Genomic DNA, 24960 nt, shown 5'->3' with positions numbered 1-24960 from the left:
GAGCGCCATATTGCGCCTGGCTGAACACAGGGAGCGGAGATCTGCGGCTGCCCGCTTCGGACCGCCGGTCAATCATCATCTCCTCTCCAAAACAGCTCCGGTAAGACTCCAAACTCAGCAGCTGTCTGTCGAGCTCACATCCCGGCGCAGCCCAAAGATGCTCAAAGATATTGTTTTTGCACTTTTTTCCCCCGCGCACCTCTCTGCTGCTCAGGACAAAGGAGGAGAATCCCACACCTGTTGTGGGATTATGGTGAGGATGTGGCGGACTGCAGCGCAGATGAACCCCTCCGCACAAAGGGAGGCTTTGTTACAACCCAAAATGAATATATTGGTGTTTAAACAGTTCTGCGGTCGATTTTATTATGAGATCTTAGGTGGATAAGTTTGATTTTGTGTACTGGGTGTCAATAGTTTCCCGGTTGCTGTGGGTGTGCACCCAACATAAATAAAACCATCCCTGGAAGTATTCCCTGCTCTGTACATGATCACTTTGTTACATTTCCATACTTTGTAAACACATCTAAAGGGTACAGTATGGCAGAGAACTGCTATTGTTTTGTGTTGTAAGGCGCAGTATTGTTTCTTTTATTCCTTAACGATTTTGTCAAACGACACAGAGCAATAGTGGCATGAAAGGTCATGAATCTCAATTGAGGTGTGGGTTTATTGGCGTAAGAAGGCGTCATAATAGAAGGCTAAAACAGACACGGGTGGAGACGATGAGTTTATCCTATGGGTAAAATGGGTGAGGCAAGTTAAATACTAAATTTAACTTACATGTGCTTCGGTGATTCAATTGTGTCAATAATGGATAAACTGGGTCACTTCCGGTGCTGTATTTCAGATTAAAATGTCGAATAGCATGCTTTTTTTTTTTTTTTGGTTTGTGTTAAACAGCGTCTAAACTGCAAATTAAAAATCATACCAATCCACAAAACGTCTTTAGACAATTAGGAAAATAATTGATTCAATGAATTATTTGAAAAGAAATACTGTTGAAAAGATAATTAAAAATTGATCTTGTTGATGTGCAAACATCTTTGAAATTACTGGAATGGTATTTTGTCAGAAGACGCCGCGATTATGAAATAAGGATTTTAGTCAAGCCAAGTTGACGCTTCTTACACTTTTTCATGAGTGGCCGCCTGAAAAAAAAAACAGAGAAGTTAATGGAGCAGTATTAATATACACTTACGCGTTTCTACTTTAACTAAAAGTTGCAGAAATATGGACATTTGGAGTGTGTGCTGAGTGCCTAGCTCCGTTTGAGTAGAGCTGAGCATAAACATGCAGGAAAAACTTGATCATTATCTGGGTCTGTCTGGTTTTTAGAAGCCCGATTTCAATTGAAAAAACATGTACATGTTCATTTTAAACGTCTGGTTTTGTTCAAATTAACACAATGTTTCTGTTTTATCTAGTGTTATGTATAAATCCCATAAAGGTAGGGTTTACTCCACCTATCTGATTCTTTATAAATTAAAGGGGATGATAAGAACTGAATGAATACTCGATGGACTGATTAACATTAGCTGTAATAATTGAATGAATTGGATGAATGATTTGGTTGTATTTGACTGAAAGCAAGCTTTGTTCCACCACATGGGGACGTGTGAGCATCGTGTTGGTCTTATTTTGAAGGCGTCATTAAGCGCCTCTTGTATTATGGATGGTTGCTGTTAACTTGTCGGTTTCCGCGGTGATACGTTATGATGACTGTCGCCCACAGGAGTGTCGAACTGCCCTCAGCCGGGTTTAAGTAAGGCAGAAGTGTCTGAAACTCGTTTCTCCTCTTTTCTCTCATTTCAGGAAGGCACGGTGAGAACCGCAGCCACACAGAGCGCAAGTCTTTTAGTTTTTTGTTGGAAACATTGATTTTTATTCACTGTTTCTCGCGCAGAGCCCGGAAAAAAAGACAGAAAAATGCCCAAAGCGGTAAGTGACTCTTTGGTTTCCAGATGTTTACTGAGTTTTGTTGAATCGCAGCTACAGGTGGACGAGACACAGAAATATTGCCGGATGACGTTTAATGTGGTCAGAACTTTGTTTAACCACTATAATCTAACATTCAAGTTAGGTTAATGTAATCTCTGGGTCAATTAACTAAATGAAAACCTTAGAAATAATTTAGTATATTGGTTGTTGACTCATGCCAGAACGTCTTAAAGATGTTATATTTACTTTCCAAATGTCACAACAGAGCCTAAGTAGGTATTTATTGATCTTTTAGGGGTGATAAATCATGTTTGGATGTGCTTTTTGAAATAAAAACAGTTTGATATATTCACCCACTTACATGTCATTTCACATGGACAGAAAGATACAAAATGTGAAGCATTAAACTAAACAGGAACAGTACAATATTATTTTAACAGGACTCAGTATGTAGTTATGTCATATAACTGTAAAAATGGGGTCTGTGTTAAAGGGGAATGCCACTCAAATCACATGTTCCTGCATATCCTGGGGGTGTCCTACATGTATGAGATCACTTTGGACTAAAGCTAGCAACAAGAGCTGTTTGGGTCTATTTCCTGAAACACACAGAGAAGCAGATTTGTTTTAGGATGTAGTTACGGTGTGGGCGGACACCGGCGCAGATTAATCTGTTAAATCAGGACCTGTGCTGCTGTACAATATCACGAACAAGCAGGATGAAAAGGCTCCGTTCGGATTTTTGAGACCGAAATTTGAAAGCCCTCTTAGGTCTTTTTGGACTTAAGCTATTCAAAGAGTTTCTTTGAAACTGTTCAATAGTCTTGAACAGATTTTTTTGCCTTCAGTTCCTCCTGACTCACTTTGCCGTGCCCCACCCTATCTGTTTCATGCTGTACAGTCACATATACCCCTCCTTCAGCTCACTGTTTGGAAATTTTTGGTCAAGCCCATGTGGATTTTACTGTATGTAGGAAAATGTGATGGAGATTTCTTGGATATGGATGTGACTAAAGCAAATTTAAATTTTTTTCACCTTTTGAAAGAAACTTCTCTCGATGAAAAGGTTAAAGCCCAGAGATGCCCAAAACATTCAGCAAAGTTTGATAAGAACCCCGTAGAAAACAGGACTTAAATTAGATTTTATTTTTTCTACAGTAACTGGTATAATTTAGTTCAGGCTTCTGGTGAACAGAGCAGTATTGTGATGACAATGACCAAAGCAGCGTTCAGTGTCATAAAGCGCGTTGTTGGTTTGTTTAGAAAGGCCTCAGGGTTGTCATGAGGGTCGCTGTGGAAATGACATCATTTTTATTTGATAGCAGCAACAAACTGTTGCCGCAAATCAAGCTTGTTTGGGCGATAATATAAAACTCTATTCTTTTTCCATGGGACCAAGAGGAGCTCACAAGCATTCATAACGTATAGCTACTTTTCAGTTGGTGGCCACATGACTGGTCCAGGCTTTGCAGCATGGCGTGAAAAATATCAAAAGGACACTAAGTCTGTTTTAATGAAGCCATTCCTTTGATGCTGTTCTGACCAGAGAGCTTCATGCTTTAAAATGAATCCTGCAAATGCAGAGTCTCACTTCTGGTATTGGTGAGATATGTAAATAAGAGATTGCATGTTGACGTCTATGAAGAACAATAAATTGGATTACCAGAGAAGTATAAATGGAGCCAGACTGTAGCCAGAAATATATCAGGAGGAAATAACACTTAAAGCCACAGTAATATTTACTTTATCCTGCATACAACTTGTTTATTTTATTTTTGATTCATCCCTTGAATAAAAGATTAGCCTTCACACAGTTAAAAATGGCTTGTTTTGTTCATCCAGCACTAAACTCCTGTGTGTCAAAAAATTTGGATGGACAAAAGGAAGGATAAAACAGATATTGAGAATCTTAAGACCTGTATGAAAGTCTTAATGAGCCTCCAAGTTTCAGGTTTAATTCAGTGAAAATACAAGAGTTGTCTGTGGAGATGCACAAAAAGGGGAATTCTATATCTGAAGAGCGAGTAATGAGAGATGCCTTCCATGGGTCTGAATTCTGCATCTTCACCCTATGTCTTCATCTCCTTTCTCCTGACCTTTTGTCCTGTTCGTGAAAGGCAACTCTTATCTTGCAAAAGGCACAAATAACCCCCCCCCACCCACCCCTCTTTGAGACAAAGCTCAGTCACTCTCATAACTCACGGTCAAGAAATTGAAATGCGAAGTCCCGGCCCCGTGTGTGTTACTGCGGTTGCTCTCAACAAGCAAAGATCAAGCAGAATGAAAGTATGAAGTTGCCTTAAACTGGATTCTTACTGGCACAAATACCTGCGGGCTGACTGTGAGTATTACAGTTCAGGTACTTGGCTTCATATAATAAAACATTCCAGAGAAAAGAGAAATTAATTTTCTTGTGATGGGACTACATGACCCAGGGGCTTGAGCTTGGACCAGATTTAAGATGCACTGAAAGGCTCCTGTATTGATGCTTCAGAGACTCACGTTTCACTTATTTGAATGACACATTGTTGGAAGTAAGCGAAAGCACTTTTGGCTCTCCTGGAATCCTGTTTCCTTGCGGTCCAGAGGGTTAGGGTCAGCATAGATGGATGTTTCTTTGTATGTCCACTTTTATTGTTGGTATTTGTTACTTTTTTAAATAATTGACTAAAAAACAGTCATACGTGGAACCACCACCAGCATGATTCACTAATCCAGAGGTGGTCACAAGTCTCAAATGTCTTTCTTCGATGACTTGTGTTTCATGTTGACAGAGCCTGTAGGGCTATTCTCACCATCCTTCAAAGGTGGCAGTCATTTATTTCCATATTCCCCTCAGATAATTTCAGCGGGATCCCCATGGCAACTCCCATTGTTGCAGGCTCTTGTAAAACATCTAAACTATGCAGAGGGTTAAACATTGAATGTTCTGGACTGAAGAATGTAATGCAGCCTATTCAGTCTAACCACAGACGTGAGGACCACACCATCTCTTTAACTTGATCTGAACACCTTCTTAACCTGACAGAGAGAGAGAGAGTGATTCAGCCGAACAGGGAGGGGCAGGTGTCAGTACGCCACACATCGGACTTGATAAATAGCCAACATTCTTGATTTATTGACTTGATTTATTGACTGACCAAATTTGACCTAATTAGGAATATTTTACCACCTTCTTGCCAAATAAAGTTGCGAGGCTGTAAAATATAAATTATACCAGAATTGATTTTCTTTTGCAAATTGTTTAAAATCTATATTCAATTGGAAACTATAAAGAAATGGCCTGACACGTGTTGTAATTTAGACATTGTTTTTGAAAGTTATACGCATGTGAATTTAAAGTTCAGGCAGGGGCATCAAAAAGCTTGAAACATTTTGCAGTGCTGAAAGAGCCATGTGGTGCATCATCTCACAGCTGATTTGGCTAATTGTCAACAGGTCAGTTATATGATTTTGTGTAAAAAGAGTAAAGTTACAGAGGAGTTCATATCTCTTTTACTGGTTTCATCATCTGCAGTACATAATATTATTAAAGATTCAGGAGAAATATTAGTGAATGTGACAATGCTTAAAACCAATATAAGATCTAATATAAGAATGCACAGCATTAAAAACCAAACTTGTGGAAATCCCTTCATGTGCTCTGAAGCACTGGTCTTACAAATCAAAATCCAAACTTTTCCGTTTGAAATGATGTGCACTGACTCTTGTAGACTAAAAAGAAAAAGGGGCAATCCTACTTGTTATCAAGACACAGCTCAACAACCGGCATCTGTCATTGTATGGTGGTGCTTTAATGCGCATGACAACAGTAGCCTGCACATTTATTGCGAAGGCCCCATTTATGCTGAACAATATTTGCAGCCTTCCCTAAAATAGGATGCCTGGAAGTTCCCTCATATGTCGGTGAAACAATATTTAACCACATTTAAACAAATGACAACAGAATAGCTCTGTTGTCTTGGTAATAAACTGATGTTCCGGTTTGTCACTCGCTGAAAGAAGGAAGGAACAAATGCACAGAAGAAGTCCACAAATTGCTGAAACAGCTGAAAACCTGAACAGATAAACGTTAAACATTTCATCTTTAAAACCCAGTAACTGGTCTCATTAGTTTCCAAACACCTAAAGAGTGTTGAAAGAAGAGCTAAAATAATAGTGGTAAAAAAAGGACCCTGTCCGAACTTTTATTGGAAACATGATCCTCAATTTCAAACTTAAAACTAGCACTTAATGTATTTGAAAAACTAAAACCGCACAAAAATAAAGAAGTTTGTTAGTTCTGTACCGCACAACGAGGACTTACATGTACTTAACACGCGTGAGTGGCTGGACCTACTGGCTTAACACAGAACATGTGAACAAAGAATATGATGCGCACAGAGGGAGGAAGGCTTCAACATAAGAAATAGTTGTTTGGTGCTGTATTTAGGTTTAGAATATTGTATATTAAATATGCAGTTTAGGTTGCCTGGTTCTGTAAATTGGACACAATGAGGACAGAGTTGCTTTTTCCTACTGCTTCAAAGCTTAATGCAAGGCTTGCCAAACCATGGATGCACAGACATGGAAACGGTCCTGGTCCATATCCAACTGTGATATAGTAGGGAAATACATTTCTTGAAATTACTCTCATTATAAAAGCCTCTCCAAATAAAAGTTGATCATGTGCAGTGTCTTTTGATCTTTTGATCACCTCTTTTTTCCTCCTGTGTTACGTAGGTAGCGCTTGTGTTATTGTTTCCTGGTTACCAACCTTGCATAAGCTGCGTGTTATTGTATTTGAGAGCCCCTGTAGATAAATGAGTGAGTCGGTAATTACTCTAATGACTAATGAAGCTGGGATTTGAATGGTTAATATAAACTCATACTTTCCTCTGACTAAAGTTGCTCTTTGTGGAACTCTGGGGCCTTGCCCGGTATATTTTTTAGCATATGTGTCATGTTTTCTTTACTGCTGTGAATGGCCTCAGTTTATTGTGTTGTACTGTTAGAGGACCTGGTTTCAGATCAGATATCATTCACTCAGTGGTTTCTGTTGGCTCGTCTGTGCCACAAATTCACATATTCCACTCTCTGTTGGTGAGGGTGTGTTTTTCTAGGTGCTCCATCTGTAACTGTGATGTTGAAAGAAACATCTCAAACTGTCTGAACAGCAGAACTATCTTTTTTAACAAGGAGAGAGTTAAAAAAAAAAAAACAAAAAAAAAACATTCATTTGAACTGTTTTTAATCACTTCTGTTGCAGTTTTTGTGGTTGATTTTAGTAATCTGGCTCCAGTAGGATGTAGATGATGATAGTGGGGCACTGCCGGGGCACTGGAGCTGAAAGGGGAGCTTTGTTTAGTGCAAAGTAAATGCAGGTTTCCCCCCTCCTTCCCCTGCTCTTAAGCTTTGACTTGAACCTGGTTGCTTAATTGGGCAACTGACACAAATTGTACACACGTTTGCCATCACAGGATCGAGCTAGAAAGTCTTCGTGGCTCTTAGTGTTTCATTATTTTGATTTCACTGGTGGAAAACTAAGAGTCTGTCTCTGTGGAGCCTCTGGCTACAGCAGGCACATGGTTAAGAAGATGGGGCATCTTGAATATCCACTGTCTAGACTTCTGTTTCCTTGCCAAATCCTGGACAGCACATACAGTACGTTGGGTGCTTTCCATTCGATGCTGTGATTGTATTAGCCTTCTCTGCAGGATTTGCCTCTGTCAGTGACAGAGGGCCGGCCTCAGCCCATGCAGCTTCATGGGAATCATGGTTGCAGTGACTCACCAGACATAAACATCTTTTTTCCAAAGGGCGGCATTGAATTTATTCACCGCTGAGGCTCGGCACACAATGGACTAGAGATGAAAGATGTCACTGGAGGCTTCTGTTAGGAGGCTTTCTCTCTCCACTCTGTCCACTCACCTCTTTGTATCATTTTCACTGCCCATTAATAAGCTCAGTCAATACTCAGAGGGTCCGAGTCTTTTCATAACCCCCGCAAATACCAGAGACATTTCACATTTTACCCACAAAAGACACTCAGTATGTGCATTACCTCAAAGCAGCCATTGTAAATATCTGTGTATTGTTTCACGACCTTTGTGTTAAATTCAGATGCAGTTTGCTGATTACTAACAAAACCCACAATACTGAATATTGTTTCTAACCATTGTGATACACGGTAGATGTCAGTTTTTATTATTATTTTCAGTCATGCTGTTTGCAGTTGAAATTGAGCATTAATCAGTGGGGCAGATCTTAAAATGGATATTGAATTTGATGACCACAACGGACATGTTAGTTAATCAGACCTCCTTTTTTGTATGCACAGGTCACTGTGATCAGTCATTAACCAGAGATCTGGTAGACATGCCTTATTTCTATAAATGGCACTGTAGTTTAACCAATACTCAAACCATTTTTGCCATTGATCAACGTGTGAAACTACTGTTAGACCTGCATCTAGTTTGGGACATGAACAAATGTGTTATTTCCACATTTGAGCTGAAGCATTTGCAGCCTTCCCTGAATATTCTAATACCTCTGACTTTGCAGCATAGTTCACTTCAATTCAGTCTCAGAAAGCAGAGCCCCATCTGTTTACTCTGCAAATACACCCCCTTACTAAACATACACAAACACACATAACCCCCCAAGCAATGCTCTGCAGTAGTTCGGCACACGTTCTTACCTATGAGATCCGCTCTGTTTCACTGTGTCAACAATTGAACTCTTGTCTTCTGATGTTTTTCTACAGGTCAATGTTCGGGTCACCACCATGGACGCTGAGCTGGAGTTTGCCATCCAGCCCAGCACCAACGGCAAGCAGCTGTTTGACCAGGTAGAGTTCATATCAGTCTTTCTTTGACTTTCAGCAGCAGTGCATGAAGATCCCTCTGGAAAGAAGTTATTAGAAAATTTACAGTGAAAATAAATCCACCTACTACCATCTCTGAGGTACAGCTGCTTGATTCTCGCCGATGACGATGCGGGAATCAAGCTCACATCCACGCATAATAGAATATAACTGAGAATCTGAAGCCCACTTGAAATTATGGACTTAGCTGCACATATTGTCAAGTTTAACTGCCTTAAAACACCAAAGAAGACGAAAGAGCAGCAGTGAAAGATTAAAACCAGTCAAACTAAGACTTAAGAGGCAAATCACTCATAGGGTGTAGGTTATTATGTATAGTACTGAGGTGGGTCACTCAGGGACTTGACACTAAAGCAGAAGCAGAAAGGCAAACATTTTATGCCAGCTGCTCTCTCCATCATGGTTGCTCTATGGCCTGGACAGGGGCAACCAGAAGCCCAGGCCCTGGTGATTTACAGCCCTGCATAGAATCCAAGCAAAGAGTGACAGAGGGCCTATATGTCCTCGATGGTAAGCTATGGGCCAGCCTATACTTCAGCCATGTGCCAAGATTCATAAGAAGTAAATGAGATAAAAACAACACCATGATTGCAAAGCATATCTCTTTCAACTTTAATTTATCTGGAAGTCAAAATTGTAATTGACACTTAAATAGCTACTATGAAGTAGTCTTTTTCTCATTTTTGTCCTCAAACAAATGGTTTCCTGTTACTGTGTCCGCTTCTTCTCCAATGCAGAGAAATCCTATGCACTGTTGATCATCAGTTAAGTACCTATACATATCAATTTACTGATTTGCTCAGATCTGTTTGAAGTCTGCCCATAAAAAGTTTGCTAACTGTTATCACTTCTAGCTCTGAAAAATGATCTTCCGAGGTTAGTGGAGCTTTTGGCTTCAAGATTTCTTATCAGTCACTGTCCTCCTGGTCAAGGTCAGGGACTATTCTTGAGGAAATTATTATTCTTGTTTATCAAGGAAATGGTTTATGGCTTTCAAGTTTTGAATGAATTCTGTGTGGTAAGTTCCACAGTGTCAGCAGACAGTGAAGGGCGTCAGCTCAGTAAAGGAAACTTACTCCTCCTGTGGTTGTAGATGTCAGGTTTAGTACTCTGTCATACAATTTTTACAATGTATTCTTTTCTAATAATTTATTAGGAGTTGATGATATTAATTTATTTATTTAGAAACTTTATGGATTCATGCTTGTAAACCATTACAAGTATGGTATGGATGGTCCAGAACGCGGCGTCGCGTCTGGTCTTCAATCAGCCTAAAAGAGCAGGCGTCACCCCTCCGTTTGTTGAGCTCCACTGGCTACTCTTAGACGGCCTTATCGTCACTGAAGTTGGCCTACAAAGTGCTTAATGGAACAGCTCACATCTACTTGAATGCTCTCGCAAGACAATCCAGACTCTTTTCATGTTTCGTTCCACGATGGTGCAATGACATACCGAGCGCTATAAGAACAGGGGCGTCCCTGAATATCTTCAAGAAACTCTTGAAGACCCAGCTCTTCAGAGAGCATCTCCTACCCATACCCTGTACTTCCCTGCCCCCTCTACTGCTCTTTCTCTTTCTGTACTTTGCCCGCACTCTATCTCTACACTGTCACCTCTGACAGAGCCTGACAGGTGGTTTTCCTTCTATGTAGCTAATTGTAAGCTGTAATATTATATCCTCATTTGTAAGTCGCTTTGGAGAAAAGCATCTGCTAAATGCATAAACATAAACATTTTAGCTTCATTTTATAAACCAATGCTTGTTGCACGTTGCAAGATAGTGTCATTTATCCCCATTACGGTGCAATGGACGATAGTTGTTTAAAAACAGTTTACTTTTAATGGTCATTTCCTTACTAGATAATAAATTCCCTTTTCTTCTCATTGTGCATTTCCATTGTGAAGCACAGCCAGTAAGATTCAAATGTAGATGTCAGGTCATTAGTATGAGCTCCTCTGTGGCTTCATGTCTGCACCGGGGAAGGAAAGGCATTGTTTTAACCACTTCCTGTATAACTCGTTTTTCAATTCAAGTGTAGCGGCCATGGCTGCGTGTCAGGGGATTCACCCCTTGACTGAGCTGCTTTGTAGAAAAATTAAGTCAAAAGATTTGTATACAATTATGGTGAGGGCAAAATCCCTAAAAGCCCATCAACAACAACAGCAATATGCAAAAATGTCTGTCTGTGGGTACGTTTGTTAAATGAAACAATAGCTTGTTAGTCCCCTTTGACATCTTTCTATTTATAGTTGCTAGTTTCTCCACCTACTTGTTAGAATAGCTCCCAGTGGGGTGTTCCACTGATAATCACCCCCTCCCTGTGACGGTGTCGAAGATAGTTCAGTGCTCTATTTTCATACAAAGACTCAATTCACCAGTTTGAACACGAGGAATGGATGCTACTTATTCCATTGGCTGACATTTAGCTTGAGTGTCCCTGAAGTCTGACACCTCCATTTAAAGTAGCTGACTTGGCGGTAATTGTCAGCAGAAGCAGAAGTGCCATAAAAGTGTTGAGCAGGTTCTGTGGAAATGCTGAGTAACAGCAGTGAGCTCATTCTCAGGGCGAGTGCGAGGTCTGGTGTAGCCTGTGTGGTCAGCACTGATCATAGCCTTCGTCCCTGTCATGCAGCTCTTAAAGAGGAACGCCTGCCACTCCCCTACACACCCTCCTGCAGTTTCACTTCCATATGACTGTGTGCTGATGCTTCTTTCAATAGGTATTAAGCCACTGATATCGTTTTGGAAGTGTGCCCTCAGCCAATATCTACATACTCCCTTCTGTATTAGAGTGATTGTTAAAGATCAGCTTTAGCCTTGTCAAACTGGTTTGTATCAATTTAAAAAGTCAGAAGAGTTATGTTAACCGTCTGAAAACATGGCAAATTTGAAACAGTTCAACAATGTATTGAACTCAGTCCAAGTCCAGATAATCTCTCTGAAGAGAGGTGCCAGAAGCAAAACTTGAAACTTGTTGAGGCGGTCGCCCAACCCACACGTAAAAGTTTAATTCATAAACTGCTGCAGATTTGTACTAAAACTTGTCCTAATTTACCAGGACAGTTTTTAGATATTAGACCAGGCAATGCTGACTTTGTAAACTCCTTTGACTGCTCACTACAGTCACAGTGAAAATGTGATTTCACAGCAATAAACACATTTTTCTTTACGTCAGTATTTGTTGCCCGCACCACCGGTTCCCACCTTGACACACTCTCTTTCATTTTTGTGCTGGTGGGTTCCTTGAATGGGGCCCGACTAGGTGAACCCCTCCCTTCCCCTCCTCAGTCACTGGAGGACTCTGGGTTATTTAGCCTAGAGGATGCAGTGAGTAATGCTTTTTCAGGCCAGCGGCATTCCTCTCTCACCACAGGGCCTGAGCTCCCATAAAATGGGGAGAAAGTTTCACTCTTTGTCTGACTGTGAGGTTGTAGAATGCGCTATGCCAGCAGCATGGCTTGTCAACCTAAAATGAGTCTGAAGTGGCCGGTGACCCGGAAAAAAGGTTTAGCGTCTTCAGCCTGGCCGCCAATGTTTCACAGAGTTTTTTTTTTTTTTTAATGATTGCCAGTATATGAGGCAGACTTCTGCAGGCTGCCTCTTAAAGCTCTTCTTAAAGCTCATACAAGCTTTTATTTTTGTGCTGTTTGCATAGAGTTGTTCATCCAAACAACTGTACACAAAATAAAAAGATGCGTTAACACTAGGTTTTTATAAAAGCATCAAAGTCTTTTCTTATGTCTGTCATTTACAGTTGCAGTGGAACAATAGTTATGTTCTTCTGTTGTTAGGAGACAGGTCACACACCTGTTAACTGATCACTGAACAGTCTTGTTTGTAGGATTACCACCCTACATGTAATCACCAGCACTTGCTGGAGCAGCTGGGAAGCTCATTCTGACAAAAACCTTCATTTTCTGCTATGTTTTCCAATTTATGTCACCTAACTTATTCTATAATTGGGAAGTTATTAATACATACTGATGTAAACTAGGTGAAAATAAGTCTTGGCCTTATTGTTATGGTTTCAAATGTATGACTTTGAAAGTGGGATGGTACTGCATGACAAAGGTTTACTTCTGAGCCCTTGATGCACATTACTTCAAACTAATGTAACCTCACATTAAAGTCAAAGCAACCTGCCAAAACAACCTGAGGCTGCAGCGCAGTAGTTTAGAAAACCTGTGTCCCCAGATTTAATCTTCCTTTAAAGTACTGCATACTTGCAGCATATTATTTAAACAGGTTTATCTCCTGTTAAGGTAAATCACAGGGTTGTTTAAGGTTGGTAAAGAAATGACAAGTTTGCATCAAGCGTTTTCACTGTGGACTATAAAGCAGATGACTGATATCTGTTTGGCAACCCACTATTTTCCTGCCTCTCACTCTGTGGACCCTAAAGCAAAAATCAACATGAAAGGGCTGTTTGTTTTTTGAGGCCTCGTGAGTTTCATTACAGGTGATGCAGCCTGAAGTGCTCTCTCATTTCAGGCCTCCTGTAGTGCTTGCTGCTGAATACAGTCCATTAAAAGGTGCCTGAATCAAAGCCATTCATCTTTTAACTCCCGCAGCTCGGCCTGCCCTGTGTTTAGTGCCGGACACCAAGTGAGGGGGAGTTTGATTTTAATTTGAAGCTTTCCTGGAGCTTATCATTGGGAACACACTTGGCTGTAGTGTCATCATGTTGACTCACACATTACCCAGGCAACTTAGCACCTTACCTGGTGACTGGGTGGGGAATTTGGCAGAGATGCATTCAAAAAGGGCCCAGCAGAGTATTGGATGGGAACTTAGTCACACGTACATGGAGACAAAAAAACCTGCTTTCCCACTCTGTGCTGTTGGAAAACTTCTCTGCTGGCCATAAAGAGACTTTATTTAGTTTTGTCTTTGAGAGAAGCCAGTGGAAAATGGTAACTCGTCCTACAGCAGAAGTGATTATTCCAGAGCTATAACTGACTGCTCCAGCTGCGGGGTCAAAAGCTGGTTGTTTAAAAAAAAAAAAAAATCTTCAAACTGCTGATCTTCAAAAAAAGCCTGTAAGGTTGGACGTGAAGTGTTTCCAGTGCGGTTGAAATCAAAACTGCCTTCATAATCTGCATTTTAAGATGTTAATAATAAGGAGCAGCAGTTTCGAAATGGCCCAGCAGCAAACTCACCCCGCCTGTCTCCAGCCTTCTCCGTCTGTTCCTGGAGTCGGAGACAGGATGCCAGTCATGCAGCACACCCTCGTTATACAGTGTCACTCACCCTCAGTGGTCAAACAATAGAACCACTTTGTTGAAGACCAGGCCGCACGGTGCTCTTGTGTGCAACAGCGTATCTCATCAGATACGATGTGAACCAAGAATGTCTTAGGATGCAAGCAGAGACACAAGTTTTTATGTTGTAAAGTATTTTAGAAAACAGTTCGATGTGCCTCTTTGATCAAACCCTCAGTCACACATGACTGGAAATAAAACCATTGGTGTCGAGGGTGGAAAAAGTATCAATACCCACAACTGTTTTCACAATTTTTAAGACAATGACACTTTGTGTTTTAGAAAGAGAAAACAACCAGGAATACAAGGATAGTTTTACAGTGGTTACCATTAGATTACTGTTACATGTAGCTGAAATCAGAGATGTAATATTTAAGAAGGCCTCCGTTTGTCTTAGCTTACTGCACCACCTGCCTCCCTACTCCAGCCTGGGAATGTGTAATTCTAAGAGGGTCGTCCACGAGATTAGTCTATATTCCTCATGCCCCCAAATTTAAAAGGAAATTAATTGAAATGTTTTTTCTTGGTTTTGTTCTATAACTTATTATTCATAATTGATTTTACCTTACAAAGAAACTGGTAGTAATGTACAAAAATAATAGAACAGCCTCACTGGTTTTATAACTGTGTTACCTTGTACTCATGCAGGCTGTAATTGCTATTTTTGCAACATTGTTTTAACATTTCACAGACCCAAAAATAACCAGCAGACATTTGCTGCAGCCACATTATGAACACTTCTTTTTTTTCACTTTGCAGGTGGTGAAAACCGTTGGCCTACGTGAGGTGTGGTACTTCGGCCTCCAGTATATGGACAACAAAGGTTACTACACTTGGCTAAAACTGGACAAAAAGGTAAGATCAGTTTAAAGAAAATGTGTTATCGGTTTGATTTCATGATAAAATTCTAAAACAAATAGTCATTACACTGTCAAAATCTTTCACGAATCAGTCACTAGAAATACTTGAATTCTACTTGCAACACTTCTTAGCAGTTTAAATCTGTTTTTTGAATTATAGATGTGTTCATGTCCAATATTTGATAAATATATATGCCGATATCTAATGTCTGCATTAACCTTCGTCCGAACAGCCCATGTTTTGCAATACTGTGGAATTATATGGAATAATAGAGAAAGAATGGAATGTTTTAAGGAGGCTTCATAATCAAAGCTTCAATGTTTGCCCTTCAGTCAATCAGTAGCCACCATATTACATTACTTGTATATTCACACACTGTACATGGAAGCTGATTTTGAGGCCCCGCCTGGCTGCATGTTATCAGCTGAAGGTGGATTATTTGAACTCCTCGTGAACCATAGCTACCTCTGTTTTCTTCCGTTTCCCTCAGTAAACACACGTTACTTGGACTCCACTAGCTGTAATTTCACAGTTATTCATAATTAAACTAAATAAATCATCCTGCAGATGAAGTCATGTCTGCAATGAAGTAGAACCCCACATGTTTCAGACTGTGCCAGTGTCTCAGTTTCTGGATCCCTAAAACTTCAGGGAAGAGGTTGAAGACTAAGAGCATAACACAACTGAATCTCAAAAGTGTAGCTTAAATGCATTGTGGGTAGCAATGGCAGCAAGTTTTGACATGGAAGAAGAATGCATGGATTAAAAATGGTGAAATTATAGGCTCTGCTGCAGATGTTGACTTTTCTTTTAAACAGCCAGTGAGTCTGACTATGTTATAGTAGTGCAATGCAAAATCAGCGGCTTTGAGGATAAACAGCAAAATCATGGATTTGAGGAGAATTGGTCTGATTGAGACACCTCTCAGAAACCGGGCTAATGCATGTAGCAGAATCTAAAAGTTACCTTTTTGCATTTTGTAATCATTAACACGGGTCACTGGTAGACAGAAAGTTGTCCTTGCATCAGTCAGCCGCTGTTAAACTGTGTGCTGACATGGCACTGCAGCTCATCAGCACAATGCAAAGCACAAACAGGAATATTCCTGACCCCATTCTCTCAATCAAAACCGCTTGGTTCCTGTTTTGAAATTGGAGGAAGAGGACACATTGTGTAAACGCATGCTGTAACTGGCAGTTAATAAAGTGCGTTTCCACAGACTGAGAGGGTAAATCTCTCTTTGGTAAGGTCCCTGCAACACATGTAACAATGCGTTTCCAGCAGTGGAAAGTGTTGATGTCCAGTATTCAAGCTACTGATTGGGACTTTTTTTTTTGTCGCCACTTTTTATTCATACTCAAAATACAACTGACATTTGTACAATTCAGTTTTTCTCAGTTTTAAATTGAGGGAAGAAAAAAAAATAAGCTTGCTTTTGGAAATTCAGCTAATTTGATTTCTTCTGGAAAATTGTGCGATAGGAACAATCCCAGTCCCACTTATCATCGCTCTTGGCAAGAAAGCAGGCAAGCGTCTAACTGTTCAAGGCACACAAAATACAGAACGGTAGTTAAATACGGTGTTTTAATCCTCTGCAGGTGTCGTCTCAGGACGTAAAGAAGGAGAACCCGCTACAATTCAAGTTTCGGGGCAAGTTCTTCCCGGAGGACGTTTCTGAGGAGTTGATCCAAGACATCACCCAGAAGCTCTTCTTCCTGCAGGTGAAAGAAGGCATCCTCAGTGATGAGGTCTACTGTCCACCAGAGACAGCTGTGCTGCTGGCCTCCTACTCCGTTCAGGCCAAGTTTGGCGACTATAGCAAAGAGGCCCATCGGCCTGGATACCTGCTGTCTGAACGGCTGCTGCCCCACAGGTGAGATGTGCCTATATGCTCAGGATGGCACTCGGAGCGTTTTTGTTTCAGCATCTTGATCTTGAAAGTCAGGACATTATGCAGTAATACACTTCAAACTCATCAGATTCTATATTCCCTTCTTTTGTTTGCTCATTCACACCACTTCACTTAACATGAATGTGTTTACTTTTTGCAGGGTTAAAAGATTCTTTATAGGGTGATCTCATTCATGCATTTAGCCAGAACATTTCAGAAGGTTTAACTATTTGTCATTTTAGATGTGTTTTTTTCCCTCAAAAAAATATATGTAGTTGAAGAGATAAAAGAGAACTGGTACTCAAAAAAGCAGCCATGGTTGAACCCGTTGCAAAGATAATCCCCATATCCAACCCAAAGGAACAGAGAAGGGCACTGTTTATTTAATTAACATTGCTTCTGGAGAAAAGATGAGGATAAATCTTTGTGTGAGTACTTTCTACCCAGATTAGGTCACAACCACCAGTATATGAAGTTAGAAAGTCAAAATACTAGTACAAAGAGTCTGAAAATGAAAAAGTAATTCTAACAAAAGAATTCTTTGGCGGGACCAGAGCATTTAAGAGTAAGGTCACAGTTGTATGCATCAGTACTAATGACACATGTTATAAAACAAAGCCTGGAATACCAAAGGATTATGTTTTACAAACTGGTGGTGCACCGTTGGCATGATAACTAGGTGTAGGCAAATATGGACTTTTGTTTGGGCTTGTTAAAGACTGATGACTAAGTCATTTGAATATACAGTCATACCACTTAGAACACTGCAATTCCAGTTCATTGCTGAGTCTCCAGTGCTACACTTCCTATTATGTTTTTCCACCCTCTGTGACAAGCAACCAAAACACCAAACTCTCACAGACAAGGAAACACTATGCCTCAGGGAAAGTACCTCCCCATCTCCCCTAGAGGTTTTCACTTTGTACAATGTGGTTGCATGAAAAGGAAGTCCATAATGTTACAGAGCAAATTGTCTGGTTTGTTTGATTTTTGCATTGAATTGTAGCTGATTGTTGTTGTTTTTCTCTCTCTCTCTCTCTGTATGTAGAGTGCTGGAACAACACAAGTTATCCAGAGAACAGTGGGAAGAGAGGATTCAGGTGTGGCACGAGGAGCACTGTGGGATGATGAAGTGAGTTAATCTACTTTGTGTAGTGCCGTAATGATGCCTCGAAATCCTGCTCTACCAGTAGGAATTGGAGAGATTGATCACTTTGTTTCAGCTATGGTTGTGTGAAAGTGTTTTATGAATAATGTTGGTATGGTATGGTATTTTCCTGCTTTTTCTTACAGGGAGGATGCCATGCTGGAGTACCTGAAGATCGCTCAGGACCTGGAAATGTATGGAGTCAACTACTTTGACATCAAGAATAAGAAGGGAACAGAGCTGTGGCTAGGAGTGGACTCTCTTGGGCTCAACATTTATGAGAAGGAAGACAAGTAAGCCCACTATTCTAACAGACTCTTGGAGTACACAGCCTTGTTGTTGGTTTGTGTTCTGGCTCTTGTTCTCTGCATGTTCCTGGCTGCAGCCCTGTGATTAAGAGCTAAACTGGCTTGGCAAGGTCTGCATTTGATCACTCTTCCTGTTGCTGTGCAGATAGTATGACAGGAATAACAATGGAGAACAAGGAGTGTGTAATTCAAAATCAATTCTTCTGGTTTAATCTTTGTCTGTTTTATTATCTAAATTCTGCAGATTAGTTTTGGGGCTTTGTTAAGGGGAACATTTGGAAAAGCTGATTTTGTTTTAATGTCAGACAAAAGAAAGGCTTTTGATTTATTTTGCATTTTCAGAATAGACTAAAAAAATATGAGGAAGTGTTAAGAAATAGTTGTTGTTAGAGTAACATTAGCTGTCCTTGGACCACCGATGGGATCCCCTACACATTCCCTATACTGTATAGTTTCTATACATGGCATAGTTTTTTTTTATTGTGTACATCTGTTTGTGGGGACTATTTTTAGCTTCTACTTTGGAGTAGAATAAAATTTTCTTTGACCTTCCAATAATTGGTAAAGGTGATGAAAGTGTAATATCAATTGCATCAGCACACAAAAAAACTGAAAAGCAAAAGAAAAATAACGTGAAAAGATTTGCAAAAACATTGAGCACAGCTTTACAATGAAACAAATACAGTAAAATGGTCGGTCAGTACAGCCCTGAGGGATCACAACATGATTTTGATTCTTCTTCCAATCGCTTGTCACCTCAGCGTTCCCGTCAGTGGTTTGAATGCACACAGAAAAAAAGAACCTATGTAGTCCTCGGGGAGCTGCCCAGTCATCAGTTAGCATTAGGGAGCCTCAGGTTTCCCTCAGGTAATAATTTGTATCTTGAGAGTTTTTGTGGGACTCCAAATTTTAGCTTGTTGTGGTTCAGAAATTTGTCCTTTAATGCATAAAGGTGTGCCTGAGTTAATTTGTATAAATGTGTGGGTTCACATATTGTCGTGGCATAATTATTATTCTACATAAAGCTGGATGATAAATATATTCTGTCAAGATTTCCACCTGACTCATCGCTGGTTCTCGCCTCAGCTCCGTATCAGAGATAGACTTGCTGAACCAGGTACATATCCAACTGTCAGTCACTTCACACTTTTCGTGTTTAAAAGACAGAAACAGACAGTTTTGTATCCTCCTTTGATGAGTTTATGGCATTGTGCTAATAGGGGAATCTGCTTTTTGAGATATGTCAGGGTGCGTTTCTGGCATTCTGTCTGTCTTTGTGCTTTTGTTGGGAGTTTACAGTGCAGGACAATGTTGGAGCCTCTGTTTGATTAAATGAGTCCTGAGATCTCCTGTGGCGGGTGGCCTCGTTTGTGGGGTTACTGGAGTAAAGTACCCTGTGTCAAAGCAGCACTTCAAACCAGGTGACTCGCCTTTCAGTCACTGACCCTGCTCTGGAAATAGTGCCAGCTCTGCTCTGGCTGAGTTGTTGTAGATTAGAGCTCTTCCCATATTGAGGTGGCTGCTCTGTCTCAGCTTTCTTGCCAAGCAGTGTGGTCTGCAGTCTGCCAGTGGAAGAACTGAGCACAGCACAGTCATGGCAGGGTTATGACAAAGTTAAGCCAACAAGCTGCTTCATAAGGCCCTTCACTTGAACCTTTACTGTCTGTTTCTGTCTTCTCAAGTCTAAATTATTGAATTACTGTGAGTGCCATTGTGTTGTAAAGTATCCAGTCTTTCATTAAGCTTTATTATAACCTAACTGTGGTATGAACCTTCCAACATGAGTGAGAAACTCGGAAACATACAAATCCTTGTGTGAGTCTGTCTCTTTATGCGCCTCCCGGGACCAGCAAAGAAATGCCTCTCCTCCACGGTGCCTTCTGCTGTAACCATGGCAACGCCAACTGGTTTTTCAAGCTGTGCGGCACTTAAGAATGTGAGACTAACCTATTACACTGTCTCTCCAATGAGGGCAGCTAGCCCACAATGCAGCAGTGCAGCCAAGGCTTTACAGAGGCGAGCCTGGAGTTGGTTTAACTCCTTATGCTCTTAGTTTCTAGTTTCTTTTTCGAGAGTTGAGTTGGCAGTGTCAAACACACATCCACACTACATACATTCATCACTTAATTTGTTGCTGCACACACAAATAATGACCACATATCTTTGCAGGTGAAATAAATTGAATTGGGGATAATTTCCAAACAGGCTGCAACAGTATCTGAAGCCTTGGAATATGTTTTATCGTATCCTTGACTCTGGTTTAAAGACAAAAATCGGTTTGCTTAAAAAGTCATTTTTTAAGCAAACATATTGGACACTCTCATTTTGATCATTGTAAACTCATTATCCTTTGGGTCTTCAATGATTAGGGACATAACAATAATAACACACTATTCAATGACCTTTTTCACTTATTGACCTTTTGTATACCAAACAATAGTTGAACTGGTCAAATAAGCAAACATTTTGATTGACATTGAAAATTCTTTTAGTTTCACTCCAGCAACATGACAAAGATGTATCAAAACGTAATCTTTTCTGGCATTTTAAACCCACACGTTTTCCTGTGGAAATTGGAAGTTTTGTCCGACACAAGTTCATTGATAAAGCACAGCTCAAGAAACCACAAGACTCGGATTTAAATATTCAGTAGATACCTCCTCATCATTTTCTCCATGCCACAAGCATGTGTCAGGGTCAGCGATGGAGTGAAATTCCAGTTTAGGCAGTACAGTTTCACAGCAGTGAGTTTCACTGCAAGGTGGGCGGCTGCTTTTCCAGATTACAACACTATCAGCTTGTCCATGTTTACACTGCTGCTTTGTATTGTGTTGAATGAAATTGGCTGTGGTTCATTTTGTCTGGCACAACAGAACAGTGAGCTGCCACACCCTGAATTCATCCCTCAGCCACGTTCGCTGTTAGCCAGAGAGGATTAGCCTGATGACACTAAGTCTGACAATTTGATGAGGTGGATCGATGGGATGTTGCTGAAATGGCTAGAATTGTTTGATTATGTATACATTATGCTTAAATTGTCCCTATTGCTGTAATAGATACTGTAAAGCTGCTACTGCCTGGAAAAATGCCATTCACAATTGTCTCCTCGCCCACAGCCTGCTCTCATACAGTCTCTTCACTTCATTCATACATAGAACGCAGCTCAAAGTGCTTTTATTTTTGCATCATATTACAATGAAATATATAACTAAACCAACCACAAAGATGCATTCATACAAAGCCTACAGCCAACTTAAAAGGAATACTAATAGTGTTAGTTTGTGGTTGATGTCCTCAGGCAGCAGCTTAGCATATGTGAGAGTTATATAAATGTAGAGATTTAGAGTCAACTATTAAACTGGTAGTAAAACTTTAGAATATATTATAGAGGAGACAGTAAACCTGTGTAAATATGATAAAACCTGGGTGGGACTTGGTTTCTTGGTTTGCTTCCAGCAGTTTCATTGAGTATCGCTCTGAATGGAGAAATCTAAGCATGAGCAACATTTACTGCATTGTATCTCTGATGGATGTATGCATGCCTACTGTCTCAGTCAGTAAAGTTCTTAAAGTTGAAATCAGTGCATTGCACTAGAGTACTTTAAGAAGTTTTGGATGAGCATGCTATTTCTTGTTTATTCCTTTTTTTTCTTTGTTTGCTTGTACTTGAGTTCTTACAAATCCAAACTCAAATCTTCTAAGTCTATCAATGATTTGGCCTCAGTGATCACTGGTTACTTGTAGTTATTGTTAGTTTTATGGTGTATTGTTGGAAATAATGTCTTTATATCTTACTCTTTTACTTGTTGTTGGTGAAAACTTATCAGAAGAATATGGGCTGTCTTAATTGACATTCTTTTTTCATCGTAAATGATATAAGGTGTTTTTCGCACATGCACTAATAGCCCTGAGAGAATGCATGTGGGAAACCTGATGTCGACAACATGATGTTCACAACATATAATGACCCAATGATGCCATGTTTGAGAAAGAAAAAAGCTAATAATCCTCTGGAGAAATCACTGCGAGTGATTGAAAACATCAGTACTGTTGCTCTCTCACACTCCTTTCTGACAACCCATATTTTGCTCTCCTTTTACTCGTTGATATTGCAGATATTTCTATGTGCTTGTGCTTGATTCATGAGTAACAGCAGTGTGTCCTGTTGAGAGAACGAATCTCCAGCTGGGAATGTCCGAGAAGTGCATTTGTGTATAGACAGTGATTGAGAAAGGACTGGATGTCTGGACTGAGTTCTTCGGGCCCTTCTCCTGCGTTCTTGCATGTGACTAATAACGTCCACGTTCATGTTGTCTCTCTTTCAGACTGACCCCAAAGATCGGCTTTCCTTGGAGTGAGATTAGAAACATTTCTTTCAACGACAAGAAGTTCATCATCAAACCTATTGACAAAAAATCACCAGTGAGTAAAATGTCATCTGAAATTTCTGAGGTTTCTCTGTTCAGCGCAGTGGGCATTCAGTGGATTTTCTCCTCATTTTTATTGTTTTTCTTTTTGTCTCATCTCCAAATTATAGGACTTTGTGTTTTTTGCACCGAGACTGAGGATCAACAAGCGCATCTTGCAGCTTTGCATGGGCAACCACGAGCTGTACATGCGTCGCCGCAAGCCCGACACGATTGAGGTGCAGCAGATGAAGGCCCAGGCCAGAGAGGAGAAGCAACAGAGACAGATGGAGAGGTATGCAGATTCTTGGAAAGAAGGAAAAATGTGCAGATTCAAAACATGTGAAGTGGAGTTTCCTTTGGAAGTCATTTCAAGGACAGCTCAACTGTAAGAATGAAACTAGATTCATTGATATACAAAGACATGTGATACAAATGTTTGGCAGTTAGTCACATGGCAGATGTTGTCATGACGGGGAACATGATAAGATGTCAGTTTCAACTAGTTAAGGTCATGATACAGCGTCACTCAGCCTAACGAATGGTTCTGCATTTTTTTTTATTGCATCGCAGGTGATTATGTGAGGAGAAAATGTTGTTTACTTAGTATTATTCCCATAACCAATTAATCTGTCAGTTATTTTCTCAGTTAATGGAATAATTTCCCCCTAAAATGTTTACTTTTCATCTCTCCCGTTTTGTTGAAACATCAGTCCAAACTGCAACGATATGACACAGTGACACGAAAAAGAGCAGCAAAAATGTGTTGAGAAGCTGACTTTATAGAAGATAAAACTAGAAACTATGCCTGTGACAGTATATAAAATATGTCTTCTTTTGGCCACCACAGGATCTGTCCACTACTGGTTTTTAGATAACGTAGGACAAAAATTAAAATCATAGTGGCCTAATTTTATTTAGATCAGGATGATACATCTGTGCTTTATGCTCAGTCTGTGTGCAACTGTGTGCCTTAAAAACCTTATTGGAGGTAAGAATAGCTGTATTTCTGTAAATATGATATGTGATATGATAAGATTAAACCAGCAGAGCACTTGACCTCATTCAGTTGAACAGATTTATCGCCGGTAGATACTAAAGATAGTCCAGTGAAGTTCAGTATGTAAACAGAGGCATTCATATAAAAAAAATTCAGCATTCCTTGTCAAGTGTAGTTTACTTCCTGCGTCGGCTGAACTGAAAGTGAATATGACCCTGGTCTCAGCAACAGCTGTCAGCCCACAGTCTGTTCCACACAGCTGTTCAAACATGGTGATGTAACACAGCGCAGACAACACAGTGAATAACAAAAGGAGAAGCAGGAGATCTCCAGAGTTTGCACACAGTAGCTCACAGTTGTCTGTAAGAGGCAGGGCTGGTGTCCAAAATGTTACAGGAGTTTTATGATGGGTCCCATAAGAAACCGTGTTTAAACATAAACAAACCCTGAGGGAGGCATCTGGCTCTTACTGCAGCAGAAGTGTTGAAATAATGCAAGGAAGTGGAAATGTACTCGGTGAGAATACAAACGGCAAATGTAAAGATGCAAAAAACGACGAGCCGTTTGTAAAATCTTTGGCAGGAAAACCATTGAGTGAAAACAGACAGAAACTCCAGTGCAGAGGAAGTTATGAATGGATCAGTTGGTTCCAGATATGCTCTGACTATCCATGTTTAGTTCACTGTATGCATACAATATGAAATTAATTTTAAAGAATGTGTTTTAAATGAATGGTTGACGCTTTTTGAGCTTTATTTCTACAAAGAATTGAATGTCACGGTTGTTTAGCTAATCAGTGAAGACTTAGAGTCTAAACATGAAGTATCTGCTCATTTAAACTTTTTAGTTGTAAGATTATGAAATTTTGGTCCTTGTTTTACTTCATTGAATGCAAAGTTTCATCAGATACAGTGTTTACTCTGCTGATTATTTAGATGATCAAAAGAAACTCCTTTTTTTGTAATTTTGTGCCTTCTGGTAACAGATTTGCTGCTTTTATTCTATACATTTTTCTCTATTTAAAAAAAACGAAACAAAACGATTGGTAGGAATATTAAAACTTGACCTCTGTAGTTTTTTGTTATTTTTCTAGCATATCATATTCCAGACATATTACCCATCTGTAAAGGACTGGCTGATACATGGAAGTTATATCAGATTCTGTGTGATCATGATGGGTGTGAAGGTGTTTTCTTGTTTTGACTAAACATAAGAGAGCAGGTTCTGCAAACGTGCTGTGGTCCTCGGTTTGTGTGCGCCTAACTGTTTCCAGACGTAACCA

The 24960-nt window shown here is 40.1% G+C and overlaps 1 protein-coding gene across 2 annotated transcripts in view; it reads left to right on the top strand.

Annotated features, from left to right (window-relative positions):
- The window catches only part of ezrb (ezrin b), a 32180-nt gene continuing 7220 nt past the window's right edge, over positions 1 to 24960 (top strand). Inside the window, exons 1-9 of one of the 2 annotated variants that reach the window (XM_075459608.1) lie at positions 1 to 100; positions 1813 to 1938; positions 8684 to 8767; positions 14825 to 14920; positions 16525 to 16799; positions 17866 to 17949; positions 18111 to 18257; positions 22598 to 22694; positions 22810 to 22973. In XM_075459608.1, coding sequence (XP_075315723.1) covers positions 1927 to 1938; positions 8684 to 8767; positions 14825 to 14920; positions 16525 to 16799; positions 17866 to 17949; positions 18111 to 18257; positions 22598 to 22694; positions 22810 to 22973 — 959 coding nt within the window. In that variant the 5' untranslated portion in view covers positions 1 to 100; positions 1813 to 1926. Of the gene's footprint in view, positions 101 to 1720; positions 1939 to 8683; positions 8768 to 14824; positions 14921 to 16524; positions 16800 to 17865; positions 17950 to 18110; positions 18258 to 22597; positions 22695 to 22809; positions 22974 to 24960 lie in introns of those variants that run through there. The other variant, XM_075459609.1, reaches the window with a different exon arrangement.

Source organism: Odontesthes bonariensis, chromosome 24, assembly GCF_027942865.1.
Source record: "Odontesthes bonariensis isolate fOdoBon6 chromosome 24, fOdoBon6.hap1, whole genome shotgun sequence".
In the NCBI taxonomy this organism is placed as follows: Eukaryota; Metazoa; Chordata; class Actinopteri; order Atheriniformes; family Atherinopsidae; genus Odontesthes; species Odontesthes bonariensis.
The sequence above is the reverse complement of the archived record's forward strand: the minus strand, read 5'-3'. Positions and strand labels throughout refer to the sequence as shown.